At 41.9% G+C, this 10529-nt stretch overlaps 1 protein-coding gene across 3 annotated transcripts in view; it reads left to right on the forward strand.

Annotated features, from left to right (window-relative positions):
• LOC138765171 (ethanolamine kinase 1-like) overlaps window positions 1-8060 on the forward strand; it is a 66167-nt gene extending 58107 nt beyond the window's left edge. For 2 of the 3 annotated variants that reach the window (XM_069942048.1, XM_069942047.1), the window contains exons 7-8: window positions 4411-4484; window positions 4836-8060. In XM_069942048.1, coding sequence (XP_069798149.1) covers window positions 4411-4484; window positions 4836-4908 — 147 coding nt within the window. In that variant the 3' untranslated portion in view covers window positions 4909-8060. The remainder of the gene's footprint in view (window positions 1-4410; window positions 4485-4835) is intronic. The other variant, XM_069942049.1, reaches the window with a different exon arrangement.
• Window positions 8061-10529: the final 2469 nt, after the last annotated feature.

Below are 10529 nucleotides of genomic sequence, written 5' to 3' on the forward strand. Positions count from 1 at the left end.
AAGTTTTAAATCAATGCCTTAGTAAACTGCGAGTTCATGTGCACAAAAGGAAGGATGAGCTGAGGTTTTTTTGGATGCACAGCACGGTAGCAGGCCCTTCCAGCCCACAAGCCCGTGTTGCCCAATTACATGTAATTGACCTACAACCCAAGTACATTTTGAAGGGTGGGAGGAAACCTGACCACCCACATAAAACCCACACAGGCATGGGAAGAATGTACTAACAGCGCCGCATTCTAACCCGGGTTACAGCGCCAGCGATCGGGACTGTGGTTCGAATTCCACACAGTCTCTAAGGAGTTTATATGTTCTCCCCATTTCTGCATGGGTTTCCTCTGGTTGCTCCGATTTCCTTCCTCTGTTCAGAAAAGTACCCAGGGTGATAGGTCACTTGGGTGTAGGTCATGGGCCGAAAGGACCTGTTCCCGTGCTGTATGTCCAAATTTAAAAAAAATAAATAAATTCAGGGAGTTGTCAATGGAAGAAACCTCTCCACTGGAGTATTAACACCTATTAATATTTGAATACAAATTATTTGTAGTTTTATTGCTTGTTCAAAGAAAGCATATTGGTTTCAGCTTGGTTATGACTTTCTCATCCTCCATTCACTCCAGAGTAATCTTGGCTTGATTCAAATTAGACACTCTGCTAAAGATTATTTCCCTTCCCCATCTATGTAACCTTTCAAGAAAATGTAAACCATCAATGGCAACCAAAGAGGAGGAATGTCATGTCCATGACATCATTTAACTCTGCAACTAAAATACTTGAACTGGTCATTTATTGCATGGCTTTTTGTGGGACCTTGCCATTGGAGAAATTTGGCTTCTGCAGTAACTTCAGATTCTCAACTTTGTTGTGGCGGGGAGGGGGAATGTTCCTTTATTCATTATTTTATGAAATTTGGCAACGCTGACATTTTTAAAACTTTGAACCCATTGGTGGGTTTGGAGTTGCACATAGGCTAGACTGGATAAGTGTGGCAGATTTCCTTCCCTGACATATATGCGGGTCACAACCAGGTTTTGGAATTCTAATTAACAGATGTTCCTATTTTTTTATTTCAGATGATATTTAAATCTGGCTGCTATGATTGGAATTGGATTTGTCTGTTAATTAGAATTCCAAAACCTGGTTGTGAGCCCAGTGGCTTATATAGTTAGGATTCATGAGTGAGTAGCTTTGTGGGTCAAACCATGCACTGAACAATTCTTGGATGCAGTGCTTTGTAAAGAGGACAAAATGCATATGAATACTGAAATTGTACAAAGTATCTAAAGCAGAATAATTGGGACCAATTCAATGGGGGAAGTAAACCTCTGTAGGAACTCTGAGGTGGAAATAGAGGAATCACAGACATTTTGTGTTAAAACACTGCATCAGCACATAAAGGGTGTCAATACACATGATCCTCCCAATGCATTTAATAGCACCCATCCAGGATAAGCATGGTTAGCTTAGCGGTTAGTGCAATGCTGCTATAATGTCAGCTATCGAGTCTGGGATTTGAATCCTGCAATGTCTGTAAGGAGTTTGTACATTCTCCCCATGTCTGCGTGGGTTTTCTCTGGGTGCTCTGGTTTCCTTCCACCGTTCAAAACTTACTGGGGGTTGTAGGCTATTTGAATGTATTGTGTAGTATGAGCTAGAATGGCCTGCTACAGTGATGTATGTTTAACTTTAATTTTTTTAATTGAAAATGAAAAATAGTCAATAAGAAAATCTGCAAATACTATGGCATAGTGCAGTTCAGAAGAATTCAGCAAATCATGTAGTATCCAAAGAAAATGAAAGGCAGTGGACATTTTGGACCTGAGCCCTTCAGGAGTGCCAAAAATCAGAGTTCAGGGCTGCAACATCCACTGTCTTTTACTTTCTATGGGTGGTGCGTGACCTGTTGAGTTTTTCCAGCCCTTTTGTGTACTCCAAGATAAGCAGTTCTAGATGAGCGAGTGAGAACAAAGGAAGGGGGGCAATTTTTCATTAAACGTGTTGAATATTTAATTTATAATCATTTATTATCTCGCAAAATTCACGTGTGGACCTGACCAACATTAGGAATGACCTCGATAACATTGGACAGAACATTCAGATCATAAGATGAAAAGCAAATTGTGCAGAGGATTTGGAGAGTTTACAGAGAGTCCTAGATAGGTTAAGTGAGTGGGTAAGGGTCTGGCGGATGGAGTACAATGTTGGTAAATGTGCAGTTATTCACTTTGGAAGGAAAATGGAAGATCAGAGTATGATTTAAGTGGCAAACTACTGCAGCAAACTCATGTGCAGAAAGACTTGGGAGTGTGCATGAATCGCAGAAGATTGGTTTGCAGGCAGCAGACTATCAAGAAGGCAAATGAAATGTTGACTTTCATTGCTAGAGGGTTTTAAGAGCCGAGAGATTATCCAGCACTGTACAAGGACCTGGTGAGACCATATCTGGAGAACTGCTTGCAGTTCTGGTCTATTTACTTGAAGGATGTACTAGTTTTGGAGGTGGTGCAGAGGAGATTCACCAGGTTGTTTCAGGAATTAAGGGGTTGGCCTATGAGGAGAGATTGAGTCATCTGGGATTGTACTTGCTGGAGTTTAGAAGAATGAGAGAGGGTCATAGAAACATAAAATTATGAAAGGCAGATCAGATTGAGGTGGGTAAGTTATTCCCATTGGCTGGGAGACCAGAACCAGGGGATATATCCTCAAGTTTCAGGTCAGTAAATTTAGGACCGATGAGGAGGAACTGCTTTTTCCAGAGGATGGTGAATCTGTGGAATTCGCTGCCCATTGAAGCAGTGGAGGTGACCTCAGTGAATATATTTAAGACAAGGTTGAATAGATTTCTTCATAATAAGGGAATTAAGGTCATATTAAGGGATATGGGGGAAAGTCGGGTAGGGTGGAGATGGCAGAGCAGGCTCAACGGGCCAGATGGCCTATCGTGCTCTTATTTCTTGTGTTCTTATAAGAAATGATCCATCCTGATTAGTGAGCCTACTGGAACGAGGAGGTGGAGAATCTAATAAATTCATCAACATTGGAATGACATGCTCTTCACATTTTATAGGCATGGGATATACTGAAGCAAAATAGGTCATTTAGCCCCTAAGCCTACTCTGCTGTTTAATGAAATTGCTCTACATCTCCCAATCTCCTTGGTTGCATCCAACTCTTTCCCTCCCCTCCCCCCTCCACCCCTAATATCTCATGACCCTTGATTCATCAAAAATCAGGCTAAATTTCAAACCACCTGACGACTGAGTAGTTACAACCACTCAACACTGATGTGTGACTGCATCTTGGACAAGTGGGCGATCCACATTCTAAGCTCCTCTCCCCACCTCTCCATTCTAAGCTTTAGCTGATAAGGGGGAGGAAATACCTTCAGCTTATCAACATGTTAGAAGGATGAGAAAAGATAATAGAGGTCTACAAGATTCTGAGAGGTGTGGACAGCCAGCATATTTTTCCCAGGGCAAAAATAGCAAACAATAGAATACATCTGTACAAAGTGAAGGGAGGGAAGTTTAGGGAAGACATCAGGGGTAAATTATTTACTGAGATATGGGTATGTGGAATGCCTTGCCAGGGATGGTGGTGGAGGCTCAAACATTAGGGGCATTTAAGAGACTCTTAGGCACGTGGATGAAAGACAAATAGAGGGCTATTGAGGAAGGAAGGGTTTAGTACGTTTTTGGTAGGAATAGATGGGTCGGTTCAACATTGAGGGTCAAAGGGCCTGTACTGAACTGTGCTATGTTTTATCTCTGAAGCTTCAGTTTTAATCACGTAGCTGTTTATTACTCTAAATTCCAATGAGTATAGACACACACTTCTCATTTCTTTCCTTCAGGCAACACATTGAATCTGCTGAGTTTACATTGCGCCTCCTTCAAGGCAAATATACATATCCAAAAGTTACAGTGATCAGATCTGCAAGCACAACTCCCAAGTGTGTGTGTTTTGCCAAACCAGTACAGCCAAGCAAAGGAATTTTCAGATGTATTGCAATCCATCCAACCCTATGTCAATAAACCTGAAATCTAATTTTGATGGTCATTTATTCACTCTGTCTATTATAATCCTCTTATTATCTCTGTTCAACTGATTTTAGTCCCAAACTGGAGTTGCACCAACCATAGAAACCACTTGGAAATCTTGTTTTCATCTTTCCAAGACTTTATTTAATTGTCTCCTGACATTCTCGGAGTCTGTGGCCTCTTTAAATTTGATTAGGGATTGTGAATGGTAGAGAATCCGGGTATCTGCCGGATTCGAGTCCCAGAACGAATGCCAACACACTTTGCCACTCTCCTGCTGACCCCTTTGAAAGAAACACAGAACCTGTGCTAGTAACTTGCAGATTCTTGATTGAGTATTAATTTAAAGTAGTCCTTTTGAAATTTTTGCTTTCAGGCATCTCATTTCTTCTGGGGGTTCTGGGCATTGATTCAAGCCAAGTACTCCACAATAGACTTCGATTTCTTAGGGTAAGTACCCAGGGGCTGACACCACTCCTATCTATGAAAATTTGATGAACTCCCTTTCTCACTTCCCTTCCTCACTTTTAGGTTTCATTCCACACATTTCTGAGCAAAGCATAAAATTTCTGCTGATAGCATTGCACCCCAGCCCTAGATACTCAAATATTTAGGCCATAAGTAGTGTTACATCATCACTAATCCCTTTCTTGAAACAATAAATCATACGAGCAGTGGATTATTTCATTCACATCATTTTCCTTAAACCACTTGATCTTTTCTAAAACAGCCTCGTATGCTTGATAAATTACAACAATTCATGTTTCTTTAATTCCTGATAACATTCTTTTTGTCTTGTAGGTATAGTGTCCTGAGGTTTAACCAGTACTTCAAGATGAAGCCATGTGTCACTGCTCTCCAGTCTCTACAGTGAAACAGGGTGAATGGTGTTTTGTCACCATGGTGCACAATCAGCCCCTGATGGTTTTATCAGTAAATGAGCTCCCTTCTTCTTTGGCATCCTGTTGAACCAAATGCCCTGCGGTTTGAGAAGCAAACTAGACTCCAAATTCTTGACCTCTGCCTGCTTCGTGCATGGCCCTGGAGAATTGGAAAACAACTTGGCTTTGTTTTGCTTTTAGTTTGAATCCTGTTTTGTGCCTGAAAGTGGTTTTGGATCCTTCTGAGTCGCATTCTTTTTCTTTCCCAACTGCATCCCTGTCATCGCCCATTGCTCCCAGAAAATGTTGGAATTGCACCACATTCCAGATGTAGCCTGCTCTCAATGGGGACCAAATTGAAGAGCGACATGAAAAAGGAGAGGGGAGGGATTGCAGTGAAGAAGTAAATGTTCTTTCAATGTTCACTGAGGATCATTGGTTATTGAGCCTTTGCCATCCTGATGATCTCAAGATGGCTTCCACCAATGTACAGATCAGCAGCTCCAAAGCTAGTAATGTTTCTGAACTGGTTACTAAGGAGGAAGGACCCTCTGTCCCGGATAGGGGCACATATTATTAATAAATCTATGTTGCAGTTTTATTAATAAACCAGATGTGTCAGCACATTCAGGTGTGGAATTTGAAGTTCAAACAACAGGAGCTGCCATCCCATCCCTTGGACCTTGGTCTAGCTCACTGTAACTGGAAGGGGTTGACCAGAAGGGAGGGGGCAGTTCAAAGATTAGCATATGAACCATAGATGCAGAGCTTTCACCTACAGGATCAAGCTCCTTATGCAGCTTGATTGTGGCGGGAGGGATACGTTTGAAGTTGAAACTGTGCACACCTGAAGTTCCACACCATGACCATCTTGGGGTTCTGTATAGTCACAAGGCAGCTCTTCAGATTGTTGCCCCGATTGGCCTCCCTTTGATCCTGATCTGTGCAAAAGACCAGTTGCTTTGGCAGAGGCGATGGGCTGGAGCTGTGGTGGCAAAGGCCTTTTGAAAGGTATAGAGTTGAAACACTAATTCTGTTTATCAAACCCCCCCCCCACCACTTCAGGCAATTTATGATGGCCTGCTAACTCTGTGAACCTGCATGCCTCTGGGAACAAGAGCACCCAGAGGAAACCATGCATTCACAAGACATGCAAACTCCACACAGACAGCACCTGAGGTCAGGAATGAATCTGGATGCCTGGTATGGTGAAGCAGTGACTCCACTCACTGTGCTGCCCTAAAACAATTGTTGCCTGTCCAGTAATGACAGGTTGCAGAGATGTCCTGTAATCGTTCACCTCCTGCATGCAACTCCACCCCGCCCCATTGAAACAGCAGATCTTTTCCTGGTGCTCCAAACCCTGCAAAATTTGACAGCTCAGTCTTGTAAAATATTTTAGTACTGATAGGTGGGACCTGTGTGTTTCCTGTCAATCACACATTTTCCTTTTGAAACAGTGTTGCAAAGTGATAGCATTTAATCCAGCTGTTATTGTCAGTCAAGTCATTGTGCTGTTTTGAGATTGAGGGAAACCTCTATCGCAGCTATTTGGAAGAACGAGCTCTCCCTGGCCTTGCTGAGACTATTGGACAATGGGAAGGAGTACTTTCTAACTTTTTAGGGTGTTTGTAACCTTGGCCACAACAGCCTTGAAGATGAGGCATTTGAGAATCACATTGTCCAACTTCTCAAACACTCAGCTGGAATAGTGTTCCATTTTGAACTGATGTTTACAGGCAAGATTGGTTGCCCACATTCTTCCTTGCACACTACCGTTGTAGATTGTGTAATTACTTAACTAACACCAGAATTCAAATGACTATGTAACTGTATGAAGCCATAACTGGCAATCCATCTCTCAGCTCCTGCTTCATGTTTGTTCCTTCATCAATATTGGCACCTTTGAGGAACCATCTGAAGAGCTTGGATAGCATTGGCCTGTATCAGAGCTGTGCTATCACCATTAGTAAGTCCTGCAGATTTAGGGTAAAAAAATGCATCGTTTCTAATTGAGGTCTTCGCTGCTCTGGTTTTAAATCTGATTCCATGTTTTCTAAAAATAGATTCCTTTTTTGAAGCTGGGAGCTGGTGAGGGAGTAGTGAACTGTAAGATATCTAAAAGCAACCTGACAGAACAGCACAGATTGTTGCACCAATTAACCACCCTAGGTCATGCCCTTAGTCTCCTCTGTTCCTCTTTCCCCTTTCCAAGTACAACAGCGACACTGGATATCAGAACAGTGGGAGGTGGAGGAACAGAATCCATTGCTGGGTCAACCTTGAAAATTACAACCTTTATTCCTCACACTCCAGCCCTGAATACTCTGCTTCTGATACCAGTCAAATATCTGTTATTTCCAACTTACCTCTTGATTTGAGTTCAGATTCCTGACTGTTTAGCTGAGTGTGGAGGTCTTTCAAACTTGAATGTTGAAATGCAGGTCACCTGTATATTTGTAATTATGCAATTTTTTTTGTTGAAATACCTATGTATAAACCAGTGATATATCTGTGTGTATACTTTGTCTAGTTTTAGAACAAGCATTTTTTTCTTTTTTATCTGATTAATGAAGGGGGCACTTAATCTGTGAAGCACTGAATCCAAGATTCTCTAACTGATTTGATTTAACACTGTTCCTGCTGCCTGTGGAAGGTTCCTTCATTTAAGAGGCTAGCTTTCTCTTACAGCAAGCAGATTCTAGGGTAGAATAGATATTGGCCAATAAACAAAACAAGAAATCCATGATCATTACTCTGTTTTGCCTAGGTCTTGAAAATTTGTCATGCTGAGGGGTCTGATAGTTAAAACAGGAATGTTCAGATCTTAAATCTGAGGAAATGTAATGGCAGTGGATTCTGGGTTGTAAATTCTAATCCTGCTGCAGTCCAAGTAATTTCACTAACCTCTTACAAATGGGGCATGTCATTTGAATTTTGTTGGACTAGATCTTTGATCTTAACTATCCATGTAGCCAGCCAGATGTTTGAGCAAAGCTTGCCGTCTTGAGTGCAAGATAACCATGTACAAAAATGGTGGTAGAGGAAGTCTGAAACTGGATGAATTTGTCTACCTCCTGTGAAACTCATAAATACTTCAAGGGTACCGCTGTAACCTTGTAAATAAAATAATCTCTGGACCATGTTTGAGTTGTTTGTATATCTAAAGGTAAAGGTTCCATTATTGTCATGTAATACTACATTTAGAATGTAACATATATGAAATCCTTTAACTTTTGTCAACTACATGGCAGGCAGAGTCACCAATTGTCCAGCGCCACTCACAGAAACCTACAGCACCTGGTGTTCCTGAGCGGTCTCCCCTCCTAATACTGACCAGGCCTGAGCCTGCTCAGCTTCCGAGATCAGGCAATCTCAGGCCTATTTCTGCATACTGAGAGCAGCAGGAATCATTTGTTCCATGCCACATGTAAGTGGGGATTAACACTAGTCTGCATGCAATATCTCTTGTCACTGCATTTCAGGCAGTGGCACAAGCTCCTGACCCACTTCCCATACCTTCTGTATTCACTCACCTCTGGGGCCCATCTCACAGCTTATTTTCCTCTTTATATAAGTAATTTTACTGATTCTATCCTCGTCTTGATAAAGCTTCACACCTAAAACGACTGACCATTTCTACCTACAGATGCTGTCTGGCCTCCTCAGCAATTCTCTGCTAATAAATAGTTCTTTCTTTCTCCTTTTGCAACTGTTGGGTGTACAATTGGGCAGGCTGGGGTATGAACAGAGAATAGTATGGACGAGATGCATGGAATGTAGTGTGGAAGAATGCGAGGCCTTCCACATCCCAGAGAAGCAGGACTTGTTAAATGAGTAGTGTGACAGACTATATAGATATGTTTTTGGGAGATAAATTGGGAAAGGTTTGTTAGAGTAGGTTACATACAAACACTTTAAAACAGATCTTATTTGAAATACTGGAGATCTGCCCAATGCTAGACATATTGGGGCCTCACAGCTTTGGCAAGAGCTTTGAAGAGTGCTCAAGAGATTTCACTAATGATTGTTGTTTACAAAAGGCAACAGATGAAAGCATTTCGGAGCCACTGCTGTCTGGAAGAGAGCTTGCTGCTCTAAGAGAGTCATGTAGTTTTGCAAGCAGAGAGAGTCAAATGGCTTTCTATCTCAGAGAGAGAGACACAGATCACTTCTACAGTGTTACAGCCAGCAGAAATGGCTGGGGCTAGAATAGGACAAGCTGACAAGCTTGTGGACAGCCTGTTTGTAAGATGGCCTGGTCAAAGCTCTTATGGTTCATGCAAAAGGAGAGGTCTGGCTGTGTAATGTTTCACTTGGAATAAGAGAAACAAAAAGGAACTCTGTGGTGACCTGAAAGAAAGAGGTTATCATCTGGAGAACCCTGAAGGGACAAGTTTCATCAGCGAGACACTGGAGTAACTGATGGAAGTACATCAGTTGTGGATGAAATCTCTCACTGAAAACTGACAAGAACCTTCCTGAGCGGTAACCATTGACCTTTCAAGCACCAAAGCCTGGTGAACTTTATAAATGTTAAATTCTGTGCACTGTGTAAGAATTGCCTGCAACCAGTGAACTTGAAGGAATGAGAAGTGAGATTGGACTGTGATCCAAAGAACTTTTCTGAACTTGCACACACATTGCGCACATGGGTAGGTCTTCCTGGAAGAGATTTCAGAGTTTGTCCTGCTCAGTTTCTCCAGTGTTGTATTTTTACTTCAACCTGTGCATCTGTAAAAGTTTATCGGGCCAAATTTTCTCAGACCTCTGAGAAAGTAGGGTTGTTCTATGCCTTCACGGTTAGCTGGATGTGCTGCCTCCAGGAGAGATCCTCCCAGAAACTTGAAGGTACTAACCCTCTCCACCCACCATCCAGTCACACATATACACCCGCAAACGCAAATGACCACACGCACATGTACACTCACGCATGTACTCCTTGCATGCCCACATACACACGTACACGCTTGCACACATGCGTTCCTATGCGCACAGACGTGCAGTCGTCTGTAGACACACACCTCCTACATTCAGTGCCCCACTGAGGTGCCATCAGAGGATTTTACACTTGCCCCTGAAGTGGGATTTCAATGAGCTGCCGCCTTCCACAGAAACTGGAATGAAATGTTGAGTTTGTTCTAAAGCAAAACACCCCTTCTGGGTATCTGTCGCTATTTTGTTGTCTTCCTGAACATTCTGATCAAGCTTCTTTGCTATTGGGAATGTCATAAGACAATACAACAGGAACATTATGACCAAATGCTTCACCAAACTACACGTGTCACCCCTGAAGAATTTGTCATACTAATTTATATGGGGTGGAAATGTTTCACCTTGTACTGCACTATCATGCAATATTCCAAAAATAATCTGACACAAGTGTTCCTATTTTGTTTTGAAGTTTTAATTAAGTTTTATTTGAAGTCATGACTAACATTCAAGTGTCCAAGGAGTAAAATTTGTTAAATTTAGAAAATAATTAATTTCAATTGGCTTGAATAGTTTTAAAGTGATTTGTGTTGAAAAGTTCTGCTGAAAAGCCTTTGACAGGTAGCAAGCTGTCAGAAGCAACAGATAATCTGCTGGAGGGACTCGGCAGCTTCAGTGGGAG

The sequence above is a fragment of the Narcine bancroftii genome, chromosome 5, assembly GCF_036971445.1.
Source record: "Narcine bancroftii isolate sNarBan1 chromosome 5, sNarBan1.hap1, whole genome shotgun sequence".
Taxonomy (NCBI): Eukaryota; Metazoa; Chordata; class Chondrichthyes; order Torpediniformes; family Narcinidae; genus Narcine; species Narcine bancroftii.